This window comes from Protopterus annectens, chromosome 2.part0 (assembly GCF_019279795.1).
Source record: "Protopterus annectens isolate FY-2018-M chromosome 2.part0, PAN1.0, whole genome shotgun sequence".
Classification (NCBI taxonomy): Eukaryota; Metazoa; Chordata; order Ceratodontiformes; family Protopteridae; genus Protopterus; species Protopterus annectens.
Window position 1 is genome coordinate 393,080,408 of NC_056728.1, and position 25,853 is coordinate 393,106,260.

The window sequence follows — 25,853 nt, forward strand, 5'->3', positions numbered from 1 at the left end:
CACTTAATAGTCGTTCACTTATGCATTCTACATTAATTCTGTAAGATTATATTATATTGCTTGCTTCCCCAGTATGTACATTTTCAGCTCCTACTTCTTAACTTAAGATTTTGATAGCACTCCCTTAACCAACATAGTGGCATTCTTGTGGACAAGTTCTACCAGTCTAGTATCTTTTTGCTCTGTATGGCCTCCAATGCTGAATGCTGTACTAATGAGTTAAGACATGGTTATCCTTTTAGATTCTGGTATCATTCCCTTAAAGGAAAACTCCAACCTCTACAGTTTTACTCAACTCTTATTTTCTCCCTACTATATGATTCCAGTACTGTTTAGGTACTTGAAACCTGCTTGCACTTTATAAAACTTTAATTTCCTCATTTTGGTATCAAAGGAAGGGAAAACCATGAATTGCAGAAGAATTTGTCTACACTTGCATGGCATACCAGACAGAGAAAGTTGTAGTCAGGAGCTCGGGCTGGTATAAACAAGAAGACAGAGAGGTGTGAAACTGTTTTCCATTGTCTTTATTGCAGATTCACTGATTCACAGCTGTTTCTAATATAGCCGTGCCCTTCAGAGCAAAACAGAGCAATTAAATCAATGATTTACAGGCAGTTGTCACGTCTTTTGACAAACTTACATAAGTAGCATCACGGTTTTGAAATGCTAAGCTTTAAACTTTAAATGTTTGTTGTTTATACTACTTTACATTTTAAGATGACTTGAATGTAGTATCAAAGATGTCTGTGACATTTAGAGAAAAGTCAGAAAAAATATATATATATATTTTTGTAATTCTTGGAAAGGATCAACATATTTATCAAAGTGAAGGGTAAGGGGCTGTCAATTCATCTTGGACATCAGAAAGATACTTTGAACAAAGGCCTGCAATTTAGGAACTGTTTTGGTTGCAGCTGTATAATTCCTTAGTATACACACAAATGAGGGCCATTCAAGAAATAAAAAAAGTAGTCCTGTTACATGCGATATATAAGATGACAGTGACTGACACTAATCCCATTTATGCCAATGGCATGGGAATACACCACTACTTTCTTATGTCCAGCATGATACATATAAAGCAGGCTTGAAATGGCTTATGGGAAAGAGAATGACTTGAAGAAAAATAAGAGCATGTTGATATGTCAAGCCCCTAGCGTTGCCACCCCTCCGTTTTTTTTCCGGAGTGCCCGGAAATCAGTAGGGCACTCCGGTTCTCCGGTTCTTGCTGTGGGAGTCCGGAAAGCGACGTCAGGCTCATCAGCGTCAGCGCGTATGTAGGTAAAAAAAAAAATTTAAAATTCCTGTCTTGGACACTCGGTTGATTGGCTGCTTGCTGCAGAAGAGACTCATGCAGCAAGCAGCCAATCAACACGTAGATTTGCAAGTCGAATCCCCGCAAAGCCCGCGGAAATTAGTGGATAAAAAGCGGCGCTTCAGCTACTAATTTTACCTTTTACTCTGTACTGTAAAAGGTGCTTAAGGTCTGAAATTTCTTGCTGGTTGGACGTCTTCGGTGGATTGCTGGTTTCATTTGCTGCTGCCTGGAAGGATTGCTCTAGCCCTGCTGCTGCCTGGAAGGATTGCCCTAGTCCTGCAGCCTGCTGCTGCCTGGAAGGATTGCCCTAGCCCTGCTGCTGCTGCCTGGATTAGAAGGATTGTCCTAGCCCTGCTGCTGCTCCCTGGAAGGATTGCCCTAGCCCTGCTGCTTGCCTTGCTTGCTGGAGTCTTGCCCTGGAGAAGTGCTGTGGACTGGCCGACTGGGTGGTGTTGCGTTCCCCCCTGCCTGCTGCTTGCTGGCCCTTTAGCTGCCTGTTCTCTTCCGGCTGAGAGCTTGTTTAAGTAGCCCTGCTGCTGCTTTTTCTGGAGGTAAGTGGAAGTTTTTTAATGGATGAATTCTTTGGAATTAAGGTAGATTTTCAAAGATTAGTGTGACAAGGGGAATGAAATATTGCCAGCACAGCTACTAGTGAATTTTTTAAATATTAAATTTATATTAATTCACTAGCTGTGCTGGCACTATCTCATTCATTGATGGTGACAAGATGTGTGTAACTGTATCTAGATGTTCAACATGTGGTGATTATTAACTAGAACAGTTTCTAATCTGGTTTTGGACTTGGTTACAGTGAATATATAATGACTTCATGATTTGGATAAGATGCTTGGACTGTAGATCTGTCTTTTCTAGTCTGTCATCACCGTGATGTTTACCTTGACCTGTGTTTCTTCTTAGGGTGTCTATGTTGTACAGTCTTCATATTATAGTGAGGCTTAAATGTAGCTTTTTGTCTAGTTTGTCATCACAACTGTTTACCTTTTATCTGTGTTTTCTAGGGTATACCGTCTATACCAAAGTTTAATTCATTTGATGTTACAGTGAATATATGACTACATGATTTGTATAGGATGCTTGGACTGTAGAACTGTCTTTTCTAGTCTATCATCACCGTGATGTTTACCTTGACCTGTGTTTCTTCCTAGGGTGTCTATGTCGTACAGTCTTCATATTATAGTGAGGCTTAAATGTAGCTTTTTGTTTAGTTTGTCATCACAACTGTTTACCTTTTATCTGTGTTTTCTAGGGTATACTGTCTATATACCAAGGCTTAGTTCGTTTGATGTTACAGTGAATATATGACTACATGATTTGTATAGGATGCTTGGACTGAGGTCTTCACTTGGCCACTATGCTCAACTCTATCTGTGCCAGTGGGAGGTGGTGGTGGGGATCTGGAGTAGAAAAGGGGAGAAACCAGCCCCACGTTGACTGGTCTCTGTGCTTTTAAGAGAAATTGCACTTAATATGGGGTGTTGCATCTGGAATACTGTGGGGCTACGGAATTCGTCTTTATGTCTGCCCATACGGTCTCTTATCATTATGCAAGTTATTACTGTTGCAGCCAGAGGGTATTATGATTGCTGAGTTACATATTTCATGTTTATCATTGTGTCGGCACACACTATGTCCTGTTTGTCTTTATGCAAGTTATTACAATTGTAGCCAGAGGGTATGATTGCTGAGCTGCCATGTATTTCATCTTTATCTTGTCAGTCCACAGTATGCCTGAACTTTCTTGCTGTGTTCAGACACAGCTGGATAACTTTTGCACTGGGTTCTACATAAAAGTAGAGGGTCTTAATTTGGTGCATTGCTGTAGTGTCTGACCCATGTGTTTTACACACAGTTGAATGCCTTCTGTGCATATTCTGCTGTCACACCAGGTTCATGTGTAACAGCTGCAGAAAGTCCCTCAGACAGGAGTTGCTTCTGCCTTTCATTGCTTTACCTTCACTGAAAATTTTCATGAGGAGTCTCATTTTTTTTCAAGCTAAACTTTAACATGAGTTGTTCGCAATTTTATTCATTTGTGAGGAATAACCAGCCATTACTTGAGGCTGCTAGATCAAATGCCAAATATAGCTTCAAGTATAAGCAATAATTTCTAGCAAAACTGAAGATACTTTTAAACAGTTGCTTTTCTTTTACTATTGTGTGTGGTGAACCCTTAATGTACTGCTTTGAATGAACTGGTGTTTTTAATATCTAATTGTATTTCCATTTTAGTACTACCTGTGATATGAGACTTGGGCTTAGTTTTCCCATGCTTGTGTGTGATGTACTGTTGTATGTAGTGAACCTTTGAAGTATTGCTAAATAAAGTTTTGTTTAATTTACTTTTGACTCGCACATTTTTCTACTTATTGGTAACTGTATGTGATATTAAAGACTTATGCTGAAGGGTGCTAGAGTAAAGGGGTGTGGTTATTAAAGGGAATGGGTGTGGCTTGATTGTGCATGGGGCGGGGCTTGTTTGTCAGGAAATGGCACAGTAGAAAGGTGGCAACCCTACAAGCCCCATTAACACCCATTTTGCAGAAAACATTAAAATTCTATAAGAAGCAGTCAGAGTGATTTTAAAAGGTTAAATTAACCCAGAAAACAGAGAAACAGTGAAAAAATAGTTTTTTTAGTTTTAAGGCAGAGGTTTCCTTTAACCAACACAGTGGCGTTCTTGTGGATAAGTTCTACCAGCCTACTATCCTTTTGCACTGTATGGACTCCAATACTGCATGCAGTATTTACGGCATATTCTCACTATTACATTGTAGCAGAGCAAAAGGAATTCAGCATCCCTTCCATCTATCCTTTAAGCTTTATACCCTACAATCCTGTTTATCATAGCTACAGCTCAGACCATTTGTGGTAGAGTCAGGTTATTACTTGGATTTCTGAGTTCTTTTCCTTCTCAGTCTTCCCTAGAGCTGCGGCTCTATGAATACATCCTTCCTGGACTGGTGCACTCAACAGGCATCATGTGCACTTAATTTAACTGAACATTAGCTGCCATTTGTGAGCAAACATTTCTGCTCTGCCTAGATGTTTTGGAAGCTCTGTTCATCCTGCTTCCCTTCCCACCTCTGAGTTTATATTAGATATGAAGATAATATGGATTTCTGACCCTCCAAGACACCTTGAGACACCAAGACACCCTTTACTTTCATGCTTTTGTTCGTCCCCACCAGTATATTTACCCATGTGACCACCTTTTCCACTAAAAAGTGCCCTTTTACATGCAATATGGGCAATTCCTGGTCGCCCTCCCTTGTAAGACATTTGTGGACTTCATTGTTTTTTCAAACGTATCCTGCATTTACTAAATTCATGTTGATATTTAACTAATAAGTGGGATTTCTCCAAACTATTCAATCATCCCCTCAATGTGCCAGGCATCACTTTGCCAGAAAATAGATGTCAGGCTTACCAATAGTTTCAGTGGCTTTTTTATTAATTGCAAATAGAGCATCAAATTGCCCTTCATTCAGTCACCTGTTGTGGTCCCTGTCTGATCTTTCACACTGTGTAGTCTACATACTGACCCTGCCAAAACCCTTTGTAGCTCCTTCAGTAAACTAAAAGGAAATTGCAATCTGTTTGGTCACTTTTTCTTCTCTAAGTTTCGTTAGGCCATACATTATCTACTATCAGTCTTATTCAACTTGCTTATTGCTTATTCAACTATCCCTTTTCTTTTTCTTTACCTCCCAAGCTAATGTCTTCACACTTTTTTATTTGCAAATACAAAAATATTCCTGCAGTAAACATTCCTGTTTCTGTGATTCATTGTACATTTCCTCTTCCTTTTCTTGTTTTCTAGTTTCTTCTTAATTTTGATTCTTTCCATTAAGTAGTTGAAACTGTTTTAGATGCCTGTTTGTTTGTTTTTTTGTTTGTTTGTTTGTTTTTCTAGCTTCTTCTCCATCCTCACATTGGCCTACATGGTTCTCTTTATTACTTGGTGCCAAACAGTTGTGTGACTCCCACATGACATAATACACTTGGGCAAATCGCATATTCATGATTGACAGTTTCTGTTATATGAAAAATTATCTTTGTTATAATGTACTAATCTTACACTAATTTAACTGAGAGATGGGTGTGCAGAGCACATAACTTCCAACAGTAAGACAGATTCCCCAGGCATTCATTTTAGTTACATGTTGAAAGTCATTCTCAGAGAATTGTGTGTGAGCTCTTGCTTCTTTCCTTTTTCTACTTTGCAGTTTACTTCTTTCTTCTCCCCCATTTCATCTCTCATGGTCTTACAAGATACTCTTTTATGTGCTTTAGCTATTTTACTCCTTTGGTCATCTTCTTGCCTTCTTTTTTCTTAATACTAGTCCCTCAATACCTTATCACTGTAACTGATACCATAACAATACTCTTCCCTCAATTTCTTATCACCATAACTGATACTGTAACAATACTCCTCCCTATACTCTTCATCCTTGTTACTGATTCTGCAAAAATACTTCTCGCTATATTCCCCATCACCATCACTGCTACTGCAGAAATGCTTCTTTATATACCCCCAATGACTGTCACTCCTCCTACAGCAATACTTCTCTCTATAATCCTATTACTATGTCTGACACTGTAGCAACATATTTCCCTATACTTCACATTATTGTCACTGATCCTGCACCAATACTTTTCTCTATATTCCCCATCACCATCACTGATACTGCAACAATACTTCTCCATATACTCCCAAACACTCTCACTCATCTTGCAGTGATACTTCTCCCTATACTCCATATGACCATCTCTGATACTGCAGCACCACCCTTTGATTGTAACCTTTTGATGCCACTCTCCTAATATTTCCTCTGTCTAGTGATTCAGTTTTAATTAGTTGCTCAGTCAAAAAAATATATCTTTCACTATCCTTCCTCACTTCTTGGTGATTCTGAATTGTACATTTCTTATGATCACCCTTATTTAGTGGCTATTACATCTCCATCTCTGCTGTTCTCCGAATTTCTAAGACTGCATTTGTGGTATTTGCTATTCTGGCAGGGATTTTCAGTCATTCCATTCTTCCTTCTGCCATCACATCAGACAGGACTGCTTCTTTCTCATAGGAGATGAGGTCAGTACATGTCAATCAATGCATATAGGTATGGCATACAGGCACACTTTGTGATAGCCACACATACATGGCAATTGGCAAATGTGATCAAAATCTCAGCATAAAGAAGAGTAATGTTTTACAAGGTGCTTCTCATAGCATGCGAGGATTAGAATGCATACTGTGTCAGAGCATTAGCTGATAATACTTAGGGCTTACCACATTTTTATATATATGTAAAATGCAAGGTATAAACATACCTAAACGTGTGCAGAATGGAAAGGTGGTATAAAAAGGAAGAACTACATGTGTATCACATGTACCTTCTATGCTGCAGAGATAAACAGACTCCCTTCTGCAAACAGCATGAGTCACCATGACACAGACAACATGTGCGTGTGCATAATCATGTGCAAGACTATAGGGTGTACTAGGTAATACCAAGCATAAACAATGTGGGTTGTTCCTTAGCAACAACAGACACGCTATCATGAATATCAACAGCTACACCCCTGTTAGCATTACTGCCACATTTAGGCCTAGAGGAGAATACAAGCTGTGCTAGGCATAATCTGAAAATATTATCAAAGATTTGCAAAGGAGTTATGAACCACCTGTCTAATGACAAAGCAGCAGTGTAATAAAGACTGAGAGATTGGTCAGTTGCAGAAACCCCACCCATATGAAACTCTTCACAGATAGGCTGCATTTTGCATGGACGATAGAGAGTGCTCATATTTTATTTACACTATCACTGGACTAACCTTCCACATCTTCTAGCTAAACACATTCCTTACCTTTTTCTCTAGGAATGTCACCATCTGCTATAATGGTGACTTCATTCAAAATGTACTGTGCACCAACATTGTGAGTTTACATGGTTATATCCTGGGCATGTATATAAATAATGGCATCTCTCTCCCATAGCCTGCTGACTCTGGTGATGATGAAGGGCCCATATAAAAAGCAAATGTTCTTGTTAGCACTCTGAACATATGTAAAATATGTATGCTATTACCTGCTAGTCAAAGCTGTTGGTTCATGCATGATGGGAGACAGACCACCTAAGGCTCTCCCCTCATACATCTTACATGGCACCAGATCCAGATCATAGTAAAATGGGGCTCTAGGCAGGGTACTGGATCACCCCCCCCCCACACACACACACACACAAGCCATTCCAGTGTCTCATCATTATTTCTTCCAAGTTACCATAAACACTGTTCAAGCCTCTCAGTGTGCATACTGTTCTCTACTATAATTCTATAATAATTACAGATAGTTGGATCTAATTTAAAACTTTAATTTCAAATTTTATAGCACAAACACCGATAGACATTTGCAAAACAAAGCAATACAGTATCACAATGAAAACAGATTTAGCATAAAATTTCTCTGCCCTTGAAACTCACATTCACTGAAATAGCACTGAAACCCACGTTCAAAGAAAATGCATCTGGCCAGTAGGAGATAAAGTTTACCTTTGGGCTGTTTTCAAATCATAGACCCCTTGCACACATTTTAGGACTATGCATACATGCATGTGTTTTTTGTTTCACCTTCCCAATTGTATTAAATTATATTCCCTGAATAATACAGTACCAGTTGTTAGAGCATGTTTTAAATTTGTAGTTTTGAACATTTTTTCAGTAAGCAATAACACAAAATGTATGAAACAATAATGACAAAATGCCCAATTCACAACATTTCAACCAAAAAGTCCATTCAAACATCTGTCATTGCAATCCATCAATATCAGTCAATATGCACAGTCTCTGCAGAAGTACAAGTCATCTGAATAATTCTAGATTAAAGAGATCTGTAACTAATGCAGAAGTTGCTGCTATGACCAAACAACTTTATAGTTCAGTGGTTCATCTTTAAATTCAGTCCCTGCTGCCCTTAAATAATAAATTGCCTAAGTTACATTAAAAAAATGTCAAGTTGGTAATATTGCAACAAGTTCATAGCTACTAGGCATCTCATCCAGAGGAGAACACTCTTAGGAATGCAGCACCCGACCCTAACCTTAAAGTACAACACAGTATCAGCAATCTATCTATATGCAGTGAGAGTAGAACCCACAGTCTTCTGCATCAAAAACAAGTATGCATTCTGTTGCACTACTAACTATGCTTTAAAATTCTATAGCACAATAGTGATACCATTTGCTAAACAAAACAGTTGTAAACAGACTTAGCATGAGCAACATCAAACGTATCATCTCTTGAAGCTCACAGTTCCTTGAAAAATGCACCTGAAACTCAATCTCTTGAAAAATGAACTTGAAACTCAATTTGCTGAAAAATGAACTTGAAACTCAATTCTTTAAAACTCATTTTTAACAGCTTGATAGCTGGGGTAGAGGATTCAGGCTCTTGTTTCCTGTAACTAAGGTACAGAGTTTGAGCCTAAGCAAATTAGCTAACCACTTGCTATCCCTAACCAGGGCATTACACACACACACACACACACACACACACACACACACACACACACACACTTTACTTCTCTGTTCATGCAAGTAGCAGCACAGCTATGTCTTCCTGCATTTAAATTCTGTGTTCCGAATGTGAAAAGGAGGAAGTAAACAACAGGAGTTCTGTGCGATGATGATGCATGCACAGAAGCAACAGGTGTGTGTGGTTGGAAACAAATGGCATTTTTAAAGAACCCCCTATCTTAAAAAAAAAAACAAAAAGCAAAAAATAAAACAAAAAAAAAACATTTTTTTCTTAATTAAAAAAGTTAATGATGTGACAGTTCCCCGGCAAGCGGGCCCCCTCCCAGCCAGCAGGGGCCCCCTCCTCACTTAGTGCTAGATCTGGCTTTGCATGGTACTAACCTGAAGTCCCAATGTAAATGGGGACCTAATAAGAAAGCATGTCACACTCATGATAACGATTCTTGTGTTTGCCACCTTTCTGTACTAAAACCAAAAATGTATTTGATGCTGATATTTGGTACCACAGAGAGATCCTAACACCTCTACTGCTTTTCCATGCAATGCAAAAATTGTTGGACTTAAGACACACTGTTACCAGATAGATATCAACAGAGAAGAAAGAAGAATGGCTAGTGAATGACATCACATGATTTTGTGACATATCAGAATACTTCCCTTCCCAGCATTTAATTTCTACTAGAATACTCCCCTTTCCCAGCATTAAACTAGTGTTTAATTTTATTTATTTATTTTATTTGCCATTTGTTAACCAGGATAGTCCAGCTGAGCCTTTTGGCCTGTTTTCAGTGGAGACCCAAGGAGAAATGCTCCAAAAAACTACAAAAACAACTTTACAATAATGATTACATTATTGCTTTAATACAAAAGATTAACAGAAATTAACAGTATTCACAAAATAGAAAAAAATACAAAATAGATACATAAATATAACAAAGTGATCTAGTGTCTAATATATACAAAGAAAAGGTTGAGCAGCAAACTGAAGGAATAATTTTTTTTCCCCATTACAGACACATTGCACTTGAGATACACATGAATCCTTGTGGGAGTGAAAATAGTGTTTGACTATTAGTATAATTAGCATTTTCCAGTCTCAAACCACTAGTAGCTATTAAGTGAAGAAGTGAGTTTTTGGATACGTTTTATTTGAATGGGGGAGTAGATACTTCTGTAACACTTTGACAGGTTAAATGCGGAGGTTATGTAATGAAACAGGTACTTGAGTTCATGGAGGATTATGGCATGAGCAGATTTTAGAGTTCAGGAGGTAGTTTTTAATTTCAGCTTTGAAGCAGGGGGAGCTAGGGATGTTACAGATGTTTGTAGGCAGTCTGTTCCAGGATAGTAAGACTGAGTGTCTGTAAAGGAGTTTGCCTATGTTTTTGTGAGGTTTGAAAATATCGAGTAGGTTCTGATCAGAGCTGCAAAGTGGGCGAGCTGGAGTATAGTGAAATACAAATGAAGAGAGTGAGGGACAGGCTGAGGATTTGTTTAGTAGGAAGTGAGTAAGCTGTAGCTGAGAGAGGAGAAGGAGCTGGGGGAATTATAGGCATTGGAGTTGGTCTAGGGCAAGACAATGATGAGATTTGCATGATAGATTAGTGGCGAATCTGGCTATGTTGTTATAGGTTTGTTCCAGTTTGGATAGTAGGGATGTCTGGACATGATTAAGGACAGGGGAGGCATACAGAAGGGAAGCAAGGAGAAAGGATTGAACAAGTGCGGGTCTAGTTTTTGGAGCTATAAATTTTTTGTTTCAGTAGGGGCCAAGTTTTTGCTTGTTTTTTTTTTTATATACTCTGTGGTATATAAATGTCAAATTTTAGTTGGTCATCAATTATTGTTCCAAGTAGTTTAGTGTTGGGATCAGGAGTGATAGGGGTTTGATTGAGAGAGAGAATGGTAAAAGTGGATTTGTGGTGAGAGAGGGGTTTGGGGAGGAAAAAGTAGGAGCTTAGTCTTTTTGGGGTTAAGTATAAGTTGGTGTTTGGTTAGCCATTTTTTGACAGATGAGAAAGTTTGTTGTGTTAAGGAGTGGAGGTTAGGGATGTTGTCAGACACAGAGATGACTGTAGAGTCACTGGCATATTGGATAATAGTAGAGGAAGTGCAGGAGGAATGTAGATTATTGGTGAAGATGTTGAAAATGAGCGGCCCTATGATTGAGCCTCGAGGGACACCTGTTTGGATAGAGAGAAATGGGGAACAAGCAGATTGCCACCTAACAGACTGGAGTCTGTCAGTGAGATAGCTAGAAAACCAGCAAATAGTAGGGGGAGAGGTTAGGGTCAGTTAGTTTGGCAATGAGTTTAGAATGGGACAGAGTATCAAAAGCTTTGGGGAGGTCAAGAAGGACGCAGGATATAAGATGGCTATTGTCCATGGCTTCTGCAATAGTATGTGTGAAGGAGAGCAGGGCAGTGGAGGTGCTATGATTAGGTCTAAAGTCATGATGTGTAGGGGGTTAGGAAATTGCCATCAATTAGGTGTTTAAGAAGCTGCTTGTGTATGCATTTTTCTAATATTTTGGAGAGTGGACAGAGAATTGAAATGGGTCTATAATTGGAAGGATCAGTGGAGTTACCTCCTTTGTGTAGTGGTATGGTGTAAGACGATTTCCAGGAGTCAGGGACAGTGGAATCTTGTATGGCATGGTTAATTAATATGGAGACAGGATAAACTACAGAGTGTGCTGTGATTTTAAGAAGAGAGGTGGGAGGTTGTGGGTCGGGGAGCAAGGTTTTAGTTTAAGAAGGAGGGATTTCATGTAGGTGGTGGGAACATACTGTAGAGGGAAAGGGGTTTGCAAGATTGTTTTTTGCTTGGTATGAGGGGAACTGACTGCTGGAAAAGTTTGGGTAAGTTTTTGGAAAGATTCAGTGAAATGACTATTAAGCAGGGTGGCAGTTTCCTGGGGAGTAATATTTGGGTAGGGATTTGGGGTGGTAGGATTACCTGGGTTTAGTATTTTGTTGATTGAGTGCCAGAACCTTTTAGGGTTTGAGTTATGAATGAATTGGGTATTTATTGTTGTCCTTATTTATTTGTTTTTTTAGACAGGTTACAGAGTTCTTTATACTTTTGGAGACGTGTTGTGGATTTAGTTTGAAGCCATTGTTTCCAATAGTTGTCCCTTTTTTCATGAGGGAGAGTGTATCTTTAGAGAGCCAAGGAGAGTAGATTGATTTAACCCTAATGTTTCTTAGAGGAGGCTGAGAAGTTAAGGATGTATAGAAAGGTGCTATTGAAATGAAGAACTGCATCACTGAGGGGGAAGGTATTTAAGGGGGGAGCAGTCAATAGATGGTAGCCTATCATTGAAGGTATTAGCATTGAAGAAAGAGAGGTTTCTACATTCTTTGTAGGTGTGAGATTTGAGTATTTGGGGGGAGTGTCTAAGAACCTTGGTAGGGAGGTGGTCAGTTAGAGAGTTGGGTAGGGTGCATGGGTTGTGGCATAGTGTAGAATCACAGGTGAGAATCCAGTCTAAGGTGGAGCTGTTAGCATTGTTGTTGCTGTAAAGAGTGGGGGTATAAATTAGTTGATGGAAACCATGGAGGTTAATGTGTGTGGAGGGTGAGTGGGTGGATAACTTTTGCCAGTTAATATTTACATCACCAAGAAGGATGGCCTCATAGGTGATATTTTGGAAGCTCCACGATAGGACGGATGCCAAAATTGGGATGTTGTTACCCGTTGGGATATATATATATATATATATATATATATATATATATATATATATATAAAATAGCTGCAATGGCAAATCTTTTTGAGGGGTTGAGATGGCAGTTAAGTATGAGAAGCTCAGCTGGATGAAAATCAGGTTGAGGTATAGGCAGGGGGGAGAGGGTCAGGCGTTCAGTGTACATAATTGCAACACCACCTCCTTTTTTTGTTAGTTCTGTCTAGACAGTACAAATTATAGTGAGGAGGAAGTATTTCTGTATTTGAGATGTGTGGTTTTAGCCAGGTTTCTGATAATGTTAGGATATCAGGGGAGTAGCAGGTAATCCAAGAATGCAGCTCGGTGACTTTGTTGGGTAAGCTCTGGATATTAATGGCATAGACAGACAGGTGTTTGGTTGGATAGGTGTTGGTTGTGGATGGGGGATGGGCCAGGGTTAGGATGAATATCTCCATGTAAAAATGGAGGTATAGGGGGAGGGGAAGGTTTAGTAGTAAAAACATATGCATTATGATGATATTGTTTTGGCCTATGAGAGTATAGTGAGAGTGTAGTGAGAGTGGGAATAGTGCATGTTTGTAGAGATGAATGGGGGAGGAAGTGGAAAGGGAGGGTGAGATGAGAAAGGGAAGGAGTGGTTCCCTATGGTGGCAAGGAATTAGTTGAGATGGTGATTCATAGAATGGAGTAAGGCTAGTATGGTAGTAGGTGAGATTTGAAATGTATAACACCAAAATTGCTGTAAGATAGAGGCAGTGAAAACTGTGTGAGGGCATGGGTGCAGGACTGTAGACAGAAGGATGTGTTGGGAGTTGGTATTTTGGTGGGGGTGTTGCCAGAGATTTAGAGTGTGGGGGGTAGGGAGAAAAGAAGAAGAAAGAAAAAACAAAAGAAGACTGTTCTGGGTGATAGGCAGTTAGTGAGTTGTTAGTGATTTGAATTGGAGAGGAAGTGATTTAATGGTATAGGAGTAATTGATAGTTGGGTGGAAGGGGAATATGATTGGATAAGTGGGGAAAAAGGGAGGGGCTGTATACAAGGAGAGAGGGTATATATGTAATGATATGGGGTGGGTGGGAAATGGGGTAGGGTAAGGAAGTGAAGTGAGCACAAACGAAGTGAGGGTGAATGGACCGGGGCTAGCCTGAGTTGGAAACAGTTGTCGAGAAAGACAATCAGTGATGACCAGGAAGAAAAGGCTGGTGAGTTAAGGGTAGAGTATGAGGGAGGGAGAGCGGAGTGCTGTATGAATTCAGTGGATAAAGGGCTCCAAAAGGGAGGAGAGAACAAGGATGAGAGCAAAATAACATGAGAGGAAAAAGGGTGTGTAAAGTAGAGTAATGCTGTGTAGAAGTGTCTAGGGATTAAGCTTGGAAAAAGAAAGGGGTGCATTCCGGTGGTACGTTTAGGCTAGGAGCTAATATAGTTTTTATACAGGGTGAAATAAATGTACTTTATTTAACTGGGAGACTAGGGAGCACAAAAAGTGTCCGGGAGATCAGGACATCTTAGTAGCACTTGAGTCTGCTGCTGTTAGTCACACTGTGGCAAGCTCAACTTTTGTTGCAATGAGGAGAAGCACTTTAGACTCTAGAAAAGAAAAATAAATAAATAGTTCAGGTTAGGTGGTGGGTAGAATGGGTAGCCAGAATTAAAACAGCACTAAGACCAGTGTTAGGAGCATAGGAGAAATCCAAACAGAACAAAACTATGTTTGTGTACAACAGTCACGTTACAAAACAGTCACATTACAAAACAGTGTAATATAACTTAAATGGCTGTAGTCATCTGTAAAGCTTAGAATATTGGGCTAAATTGGTGGTGGACACGGAGCACTTCGACTCTATTAGTAGCCTTGAATAGCTGGTGAGCTAATAGATTCAAACAGAACAGTAACTGAAAAAAGCCCTGTGGTTCAATATTCCTGCGTTTCAACGCTAGTAGAAGCATTGAAACGCCCAGGAGCTAAATAGCATCCAGTGGAACAGCTAGGGAGCTAATAGGTTCAAACAGAACAGTAACTGAAAAAGCCCTGTGGTTCAATATTCCTGCATTTCAGCACTATTTGCAGCATTGAGAAGCCCGGAAGCTAATAGCGTCCAGCAGAACAGCAGTTAGAAAATTCCTGTGGTTTCAGTACAAGTAAACAGGCAGGAGCTTTGGCTAAAATCAGTTTTAAAAGTAGTACCAGCCACAGTTAAGCCATATTGTGACAGTATACAATAATTAATAGCCATAATGATGGCAGCAAAGCCAAGCCGTGTCTACAGGCAGTACCAGTGGCAACTATGCCGAGATGTGCATATAGTCAAAGTCATTCTTAGTACCAACAGATAAGCTACACAAGTATGCAGAAACTATGTCTGTCTTCAATTTAAACAGCAGTACTGATGGTAACTACATCTGACTGAGCCCATATTCAAACTTAACAGCAGTAACAGCAACTAGACCATGCTGTGTTTTTAATCAGGGTTAGCAGCAGTACTAGTGATGGCATTGCAATACTCATCTAGTAAATAATACAAATACAGCATATATTCAACATGAGCACTATACTGTATAATTAGGCATACATTAATATCTGCGACACAACATATATACATATTCAAAAAGCAGCAACGTTCCAGTCATGAAAACAACAACATACCACTGGAAAATAACAGTAACAGTTGCTACCTTAACAGATGGAAATATTAATATCTACGAGACAACATATATACATATTCAAAAAGCAACACTGTTCCAATCATGAAAGCAATCAATATTCTATTGGAAAATGATACCTTAGCAAATGAAACCTAAAAAACATAGTCGCCAAAACAGCACTGGTGAGGTGCTTGTATGGAGGAGAAGAGAATGGCGCCAAACAGCTGAGAGGGTTTTTAATAGAGCAGGGCATCATGGGAAGGCAGGTAGAATAGTAAACAGGAGGGGAAGGGGAAATAGGTAGCTGCTTGTGTAACAGGACTAGCCCGAGCTGGAAACAGCTGTCGGGAAAGACAATCAGTGATGACCAGGAAGAAAAGGCTGGTGAGTTAAGGGCAGAGTATGAGGGAGGGAGGGAGAGCTGTATGAATTATTGGACAAAGGGATTCAACAGGGAGAAGAGAACAAGGACAAGAGCAAAATAACAGGACAGGAAAAAGACTGTGCAAGGTAGAGTAAGGCTGTGTAGAAGAGTCTGGGGATTAAGGTGGGAAAAAGAAAGGGGTGCTTGTCTCATTTCCTTTCTGTTTTCCTATGAAGTCTTAACTATACCATTCTCTTATGCCTGCTTTTACTCATCTTTCTAATACTTATTGCATCACATTTCTTGATTCCTTACATGAATTGTACTATTCCAGCCAAAAATGTTACCCACATCATTCACCATTATATGCTCATTTTCACGTACTATTTCCTCTCTGTTTCAGCTTCTCCCACTTACTGTAACTTGCATGCCCTACTCCAGTCCATTTTTATGACTGTCTCTTTTTTTTGTGTTTTGCATATTATTTTTCCCTTCATTGTCAATTCATCAACTGTCATCATCAGTATTGTTTGCATTAAGAAACCATCCTCTTTGCCTGAATAAACACAGTACATGCATCCTGATGTAGTGTTGCAGAGACCACATTTGCACTTGTGACTTTGATATTTCTGCTGTGAGCAGTCATGATGAACTGTGACATTTGATCTGACAATGTGTATATGACACCCATTATAAGTGCACTGCTCCGAAAATTGTTTTACATATGTCTCCAAAATGTTCTGTGTTAGGTGAACCTGGGATTCTATATGTATGCTGAACCTGGGATTCTATAGGCATGCTTTTTTCAGTAATTCTGATTGGTTTAGAAAGTCCACTTTTACTACAGTTGTATGCCAATGTGACATTTCTAGTACTGCTTTGACAGTTTAGTGTGGCTTCCTGTGGTCTCCCTGGTTATTTTTAATATTTGTATGTGTGTGCTTAAAAGTTATCACATATCAGTATTTTAGTGTGTTATTTATAGTCTGTGCCTATGTGCATTGGAGTTCTGCTTCCTTGTTATGTGTTTTATAGTGATGTGTATACTCACAATAATGATCTTTTAGGCAACCAAAAAAAAAATGGCTTCCACCCATTAAATTTCCTGATCAACAAAATATAAATAAACCTATAGATCACTTGCATGTTATTGTTACTGTATATCTTGCAGCACATACCCATACTTAACCACCTGCATGGCTTCCTCAGCTCTAAGCCTGCTGTCAAAGTATACTGCAGGAATGTCAACCTGGCACACTTTATCTGCCAGTTTGCACTGTCCTGTGGTTTTGTGTAAGTGTTGCTTTGCATTGCACATGTTCATCTATTCTAGTTACATACAGTTTAGTAATGGATGTCATCATTCCAAAATACTTGGCATTTAGCCTGCCCACAGTACCACTACTGACATATAGGTGGTCTTTAAGTTGAAACCATAGCGTCACTGCACATTGGGCTTATGACTGGGTGCATAACCGATTAAAACTCATATCAACCACCACTTTTCACATCTGGCGGGACAGGGGTGAAATCTATGAGCTTGCTTTAATGAAACATTGCCTCAAAACACTGTAAATATTACATATCAGTGATCCCAAACACTGAAATGTAAGAGTCTCCAGAAAAAACTCCTGTGCATAGATGTTCTCCCTGGGCTCCTTCACACCAGCTTCTGTCATCCTGCAGTAGAGTTCTGCCTGTATGTGGGAAACTACAGCTGTAAGCAGCTGGGCTCACCATCATGTACTTCTTGCAGTACCAGGTACCACATGGTGATGGAGCACTACCTAGGCCTGAGATGTAGCTGGCTCATTTGGCACCCAGTGACTCTCCCCAGTCTGATGCCCCTCAGTGCAAGGTTTAGGAGCCAAAAAAAAAAGAAAAGAAAAACATGGATCTGTTCTCTGATCTGGTGCTCCTTCCCTTCTTAGAGAAGCACGAGTTCCTAAAGCCCTCATTCTCTGATCTGGTGCTCCTTCCCTTCTTAGAGGAGCACCAGTTCCTAAAACCCTTACACACTGCTGCTGCTGCCAAAAAGAAAAAGGATCTGCTAATCATGTTTCCCTAACACCTTACACCTGTGGAGGCAGTCCCCTTCACCTTACCCTAGCTACACTAATGGTCCAGGCTACAGTAACTCATCAACTTTAATGGGCTACACTGATACTCTAAACTTTTACTTCAGAGTACAATTCCATGTGTAATTTCAAAGTGCCGTGGGTGTGCAGAGCCCAATTCACATCTCAGAATCAGGTGCAGGGTGCTTGGAATCCCCCTTAGCCTTCTTAGCTTCAGGATTCCTAGAAACCTTTTCACAGAATAGGGCAAAAGGTTACAGCACTTTTTGTAATCCCACAGTAAAAAAAAAATAGATAAGCAATGACTAATTTCATAGTACCCTTTGAAAGCTATTTCTACATTATAAACAACATGGATATAGACAGACTCATGTTGCTTTTTTTTTAATTGTGAATTACTGCAACATACCCACATGAATTATGACATAATTTGTGAACAACTATAGTACTTAAATGCAAACCTTCAGGACTAGTTTCCAATACACATGTAGTAAAACAAGGAAGAAAACATTTTGTAATGGAGTATAACAGCATAATGTGCTACTCATCAAGTCAATGACTGTGCAACAATTTTACAAACTTAAAAATCACAAACAGGAAACCACACTACTCTATATTTCTCTATCATCTGTTTTTAGACTTTTTGCAGACTTAACCAATTTCTTCCCAAACCCTGGCAGGCATATACAATTATTGGGATTAAAACATGGCTGTTTCTTACCTTGTCACCTTCTTCTACATCACATATCTTCTCCTCAGTCGCAGGATTGAATACTGGGATTTTCCTGTGACAAACTGAGTCATGCCACTCATTGTTTATAAATATCTGCAAATAATACATTTTTTAGAAAGTGCATTATAGCCAATAACAAACATTTTGCACTAAAACGTTAGTCAATTCGCAAGTATACATATATTACAGTGAGTTTTATTAGAGTTTAAATATAATTTGCTATTATCTGTGGTCATTGCTAACTAGACTTTTAGTATTGTCCCCGAATGCAAGAAGGAGCAGTTTGTCTGCTCCTAACCATCATTAAAAGTGCAAGGGAATTAAAACTCAGAATTCATAAACAGCCATGTAATGCCAAAATTACCCAACATTAAATTTATGTCAAAACATAAACATAAAATACTTATGCTCTCAAGAACAATAACATATTTCATGTATGCATACACCAAGCAATACATTTTACAAAACTGTTTAGCGTATTTGTGGTAATACAAAATGGTAGACTGTCAAAATGAAATAACCTAAGCCTATACTTTCATAATATGGCTTGTTTGATAAGACAGAAGATCAATGTTCACTGCTGCATCAGCCGTTATTGTTCATTTCTGCAATGTAACACAATGAGATCACAGAAGTCCACTGAATGTCTCTGCTTCTGCATGTAGGAAAGTTGAATGAAATGTTCCATTAATAAAAGCATTTACAAGTCTTACAGTCACAGCCATTTGTAATAATGTTAAGCCTCCCTTCTCTGGAAGATCATTGTTTATCCAAAGCTCACATTTCTCTTAGAAAAGTAGAACTTCTCATGTCAAGTTGCTACCACAACAGAAACAAAAGATACAGACATCTGAAGCATCCATTTTGTTTTCAATCCATTACAGACCCAAGGCAGGGAACCATCTTTTTATCTTCTGAAGCATTACTTCTTCAGTAAAATGTCAGCAGCTTCACCTGTATAACTCAGCATATGTATGTTATTGTATGCCCATATATTCAGCGACGCTGGAAAATTTAAAATAGTGTTCAGTTTGACTTAAGTAATTTTAGTAAAGCCAGTAAGCATGTATCTTGTCCAGTAGTTGGGTGGATTACCGAGAGACCACTATAGACCCTTATACTTCACCCACATGCTACTGACAATGCTAGTCTCTGAAATTTCTCTTTATCGTCATCATACCTGAGAAGTGACCTACCATGTTCATTACTGGCCTCTCGCATTCTTGAAAGGAAGGCCTGATTTATCTGTTCAGTCAGCAGAGGAATTATTTGAATGTTCCATTTCCACATTACTTTTCCACACATTTGTGTGGTAGTTAACTCTATATACTATACATGTTTACTGTAATTTTGATGTAAGTGTTTTTATATTTTTAACTGCTTATTATGTCTCATAAATAGGTATAAGTACAATTCTATATGCTTTTGGGCCTGGGTCTTGGCTAAAAAGGGCCTGAAGACCAGTTTACTTAACCAATAAACAGCTTGCACTAGTGGTATATAGGAACGGGTCTACTTTAGTTGACCGAAACGCCAGTTCGCCGACACGCAAAACACCTAGACCAAACAACCGAAAACACACAATACCGACAACTCACAAAACTGAACACCATTACACCGACACACAAAACGCAAACTACACATTACACACAATTACATATCCACTAACCTTAACCCAAACCCTAACCCTAAGGTCCGACACTACCGCACACTTACCTACCGCACCTAACCCTAACTCACTTAACCCACCCCTAAACCTAAAGTCCGTCACTATCGCACACTTACCATACCTGCACCCTAACCCTAACTCACTTAACCCACCCTAAAACATAAAGCCTGTCACTATCGCACACTCACCCTACCCGCACCCTAATCCTAACTCACTTAACCCGCCCCTAAACTACAGTCCGTCACTATCACACACTTACCTTACCCAAACCCTAAGTCCGACACTACCACACACTCACCTTTCCCACACCCTAACCCTAAATCCCTCACTATCGCACACTTACCTGTCCGCTCCCTAACCCTAAATCCCTCACTATCGCACACTTACAGAGTCGCGTTCATACGTTGCCCATGTTGGTCTTTTGGCTGTCGGGATTTCACCTTGTCGATCACCTTCGTTTTTGGTCGTTTGGTCTTGGTCTTCTGCGTGTCGGTGAACTGGCGTTTCGGTCAACTAAAGTAGACCCATAGGAACACCCCCCCCCCACAACTATGGCCCACGTGGTCTATGTTCAAGTAGCTGCTTGTGTACTGATGGTGCAAGCAGGAAGGATGGTCATGACCATTCCATGAGGGGGTTTATACACTCCGGGGCATGCACATGTGAGTTGATTTCAATGGTGGAAGGAAATAACCATGTGATGACTTCTGTGGGTGGGTGGGTGGAGATGTCCTGTTGATGTTATCCCTTTGCAAAATCAATTAAATTCTGATGCCCATTGTGCACTCAAACTATGGGTTGTCACCGAGTATGTGCATGGGCGTGAGACACAAGAAAAGTCACTAACCACCCCCAATGGTTGCCCACATGATGCTCCTTCCTGGCTGACCCTCGATCCATGTGATGGAGGGAATAAATGGGCGGAATGGCTGGGAAAGTGTTGATGACTGGCAGGGAATGGGGGTAATGTGAAACAAAAAATACAGTGCACAAGTAAAATTAATAAATAAAAAAAGTTGCTACTTTCAAGAAGGCTTACCTGTGACAACAATGTTTAACCAAAACTCACCCTATCACTTCCCTCTTGATTTTTAGGTAAACCATAAACCCTACAGTTAGTTTACCTTGTTCTTTTCTCTTTTTTCTTGATAATTTATTTTGTTATTGTGCAAGTTGTTTTGAAATAATAGAAAATCAGTTTATGCTTCGGTCTCACTACGAATGTCATTCTATTCAATCACAGACATCACCAAGTCAACCACTTTAAATTAAAAGTCTTGACTTACTCCATTGAAATCCCACTGACTGTTTCAGAGGACATAGGCATCACAAAGTCTGAACTGCTGCAATCATAATTAGTGTCTTACTAGGCCAATGCATTGCAGTCTTTAATAATACTGCAGTAAAGTTGACAGTAGCCATGTGGTCTAAACTGATTAAACTAACAGGGTCTTGATCTTATTTGAAGTGATCTTCCCTACCTCTTTCAAAGTAGACTAGTATGCAATCAACTAAGTAGAGATGGAATACAATTCATGGCAGCCTGCAAGACTCAATATCTTCTTTTCTTCAAAAGCAGTAATACTATCACTCTTTTATGTTTTTATAATGTTTTTCTAATCATAATAACATCCTCCAAAATAGTGTCATTTCCAGCTATTTTCACAGGAACAGGGGTATTAAATAATATCATTTGGTTGTTTAACTTACTTCTCTTATTCATACTAATTACATGTGTCTTTATTTCATTCCAACATTTTAATTTTATTACACTCATGCATCATATATCTATGAATCAAATTGGTCATAATGATGGCACAGTGGTGCAGCGGTAGTGTTGTCACCTCACAGCAAGATGTTCTCTGGTTTGATTCTTGGCTGGGGTACCTTCTGTGCAGAATCTGCTTGTTCTCTTTGTGTTCGTGTGGATTTCCTCTTGGTACTCCGGTTTCCTCCCACATTACAAAGACATGTCTGGAGTGTTTCTCCTCGGGCCTCTGCTGAAAAAATGGCTTAATTCCACGTCAGACATTCCCGGTAAACAAATGTTAAATAAATAAAATAATTTTCAAGTGAGTTTTAAGGCAATTAATTCCAAAGATCATGTACACCTTCACAAACCCACTAAGGCTTTACCTCCTTCGCCAGGAAGCGAGAAGGCAGTTAATCTCAGGGTACACTTATGAGCAGCGAGAGGGCAGTTAGTCTCAGGGTACACTTATGAGCAGTGAGAGGGCAGTTAGTCTCAGGGTACACTTACGAGCACTCATCCATTTATTTAGGATAAGTCTGAAGGAAGATATTGAATCACACTGTTTAACTGCAGTGAAGGTTTATTGCAGAGTAGGGGGAGATACTGGACTATGAAAATATTTTTCTATCTCTTTCTGTTTATCTTTGAATGAAAATGTAGATCTCTGATTCTAGTATTAGCTGATCTGTTTAAATTAGTTTTAAATTAGTGAGATACATACAACCTCAGAGTATATACATATATACATACATATATATATATATATATATATATATATATATATATATACACACTTATACAAATATACATACACACATATATACTAACATGGGCAACCATTGCTCTACACCAATAGTGAATTCCTCCCTGGTTAGATCTGACCATAAACTAATCACCATGGAAATCCACATCTCACCCATACCCCTCACAAAGGTATCCACCATGAAAAACTTCTCAGAAGCAGACTTTTGACTTCTAAAAACAGAGGTGGCTAACTTCACGGCACCAATGCAAATGGAAAATAGATGCATGACTGCCAAATCATGCACTGTATAAACACGTACATAAATGCATGGAACTAGCCATAACCAAAAGAACCAAGAAGCTCTCCTCCTAAAAAAGGAAGCCAGTCTGGTGGTCCCTTGCCATTAATAAACTCTACAACAAAAGTAGGAAACTGTTGCAGAAAAAGGTGAAGTCCCAAGACTGGAAAAATTCCCTGATTAGCCTCAACAAAAAGTTGAGATCCCTCATCAAAACCTCCAAAGCCAGCTATGAAGGCAGAATTGCAGTAGACGCTAAAAACAACCACATAGCCTTCTTTAGTTATATCAAGAATCTCCATGGCAATAATTTGCTTTGAGTTACTACACAATGATACCTCCTATACTGAGCCAACAGAAATTGCCAACAAACTGGCTGACAAATTCAGTGCCAACTTTACCCCCTCTCCCCCTTACAGGACCAATCTCAATACTGGAATAATGCCAGGCATCCTGCATTACTGCAGCACAGGTTAAAGCTGCATTGTCTAAGGCCAAGAATACACCTTCCATGGTACCTGACAATATCCTTGGCTGTGTTTGGCATGAATTACAAAGTGAACTGGCACCATATCTGTGTGCTCTGTCCATTCACAGCCTCACCTCAGGCTTTGCCCCTACCGAATGGCGCACTGCATCCCTCTCCATAAAGGAGGAGCGACTACAGACCCTGGAAATTATCACACCATTAGCCTGATGAGTCTGATATGCAAGGCCATGGAGTGTATCATCATGGACCTAATTAACAAGTATCTAGGGAATCTCCAAACCCTAGATCCCACGTAATTTAGTTTTGTGAAAGGTAGATCATGCCTGCTCAACCTGGTTGACTTCTTTGAGTCAGTCAACAGAGGGTGGATGAAGGTAAGGCAGTTCACACATCCTGCCTCGATCTGGCTATGACCTTTGATGCCATTCCTCACTCAGGAATTATTGATAAACTCATCAAATTAGGCATCAACCCCATATCATTAGGTGAGTTGCAAACTGGCTCACAGACAGAACACGCAGTGTAAAAGTAGCAGACTCCAAGTCAGACTGCCGACCAGTCACAAGTGGAGTCCAACAGGGGTCGGTCCTGGGTCCTCTTCTGTTTGGCATCTACATCTCAGAAGTCCAGGCCAACACAGAGGGACTCTGACTAACCAAATTAGCAGACAACTGCAAGCTGGGAGCCATTATTAACTCCCCAAGTGATGCAGAAATCCTACAGAAAGGCCTCATTGAGAACAATGACTGGTGTCGAAACCATGGCTTTAAGCTTAGTGTCAAAAAATACGTCATCATCCCCTTTGGGAAAAACGCAGTTCCCACAAATTAACACATCGATGGAAGCCCACTGAACACTGAAGGCATTATAAGAGATCTGGGGACAAAGGTTGACAGCAACCTCTCCTTCGACCACCACATTGCCACTGTGATCAGAAAGTCCTTCTATGTGCCACATCTCATTACCAAGGGTTTTGCATCCAGGAAGAAAGAGGTCATCATTTCTCTCTACTCTTCCCTCATTAAACCAATCATAGCGTATAATGCCCCATTTAGCATGTACCTCACTAGACACCTCCAACAGCTGAAAAGGCCACAAAAGTACCTCACGAGGAGGATCATAGGCCTTAAACACATGTCCTACATGGACAGACTCAAAAAACTCCAGCTATTCTCTGTCTCATATCGTCTACTAAGAGGAGATCACTGCTTGACTTACAAAGCCATGTCTAACCCAGCTCTGTTAGAAATGCTACATCTAAAGAAATCCCAATCTCTCCACACCACATGCTCCAGAGACCTCAACCTCATTACCACAATCAACAGAACATGCTAGAGGGACAGGTTCATAACCCAGAGACTGCTGATGCTCTGGAATAGACTTCCCATACATGTCAAGCAGAGCACCTCAGGTACTTATTGTTTTAGTTTGTTGTTTGGGATATTTTTGTAGTGACCCTAATGATAATGGACATCAGTTGGGTATAACAGCCCTGTGTTTCTAATGTTTAGTCAAACACTCTGCTTGTGCTTTGCTGACAAGGTCATAACAAGGCCGAAATATGCATATCCACAGCTAGTGGGGTTTAGCTTTATTGGCCTGAAATTGTCCAGTAAAATGACAAAACAAGTCATGGACATTCAGAATTGCCAATTAGCTAAAACATCTGATGTTCATAAGGATCATTTGAATACATCCCATGTTTGTCTGATACAAGAGGTTTGGGAGGTCACTCAGTGGAAGGTCTAGCTTTGCTAGAGTTTTCATTTTGTTTTTATTTAACTTCGGAATTTCAACTTTCTGAAAACTCAATCATATGGTCTCGACCATATGAAGTTCGAGTTTTCAGTAACTCGACATTCTAAAGTGAAACCATATATATATATATATATATATATATATATATATATATATATATATATATATGTGTGTGTATAAATATATGGATCAACTCACTTTAGTCAAGTAGCCCATATGTTGACTGTAAAAGGTTGACAAACTGAATGTTGACGGGTTGCCACTAATGTACTGAGAAAGAACCTCACTGCATGCAACAAACAGCACAAACATTTAGTAGGGAGAAAGCCTTCTGCACTCCTCAAACCCTCTGCTAATTCTATAAATTAACTATTGCACAATCCCCGGGGAAAGGGAATATTCACACACCTGTCAACCATCTGCATAAATCGACCAAATGTGGTTGATTAAAGACATGTTCACAAACGAGCATTTAGACCAAAATCAGGGCACTTCATATATATATATATATATATATATATATATATATATATATATATATATATATATATATATATATATATATATATATATATATATCTATGGATCAGTGCCATTTTGCCAAAAATCCATTTTGCTGAAAATGTCTGACATAGGGTCCAAACTGCCAAAAATCCATTTTGCCGAAAATAGTATTGACAGTGTATATGCCCTTTACCACCACTATAGTGCAATCTTGCAGTGAGAATATTAAAGTAGGGGGGTGGGG

At 39.5% G+C, this 25,853-nt stretch overlaps 1 protein-coding gene across 1 annotated transcript in view; it reads right to left on the bottom strand.

The window, feature by feature from the left end:
• The window catches only part of ALDH1A1 (aldehyde dehydrogenase 1 family member A1), a 646,119-nt gene that overhangs the window by 494,559 nt on the left and 125,707 nt on the right, over positions 1 to 25,853 (bottom strand). The window contains exon 2 of the mRNA XM_044060830.1: positions 18,381 to 18,485. Within this exon, the coding sequence (XP_043916765.1) occupies positions 18,381 to 18,485 (105 nt within the window). The remainder of the gene's footprint in view (positions 1 to 18,380; positions 18,486 to 25,853) is intronic.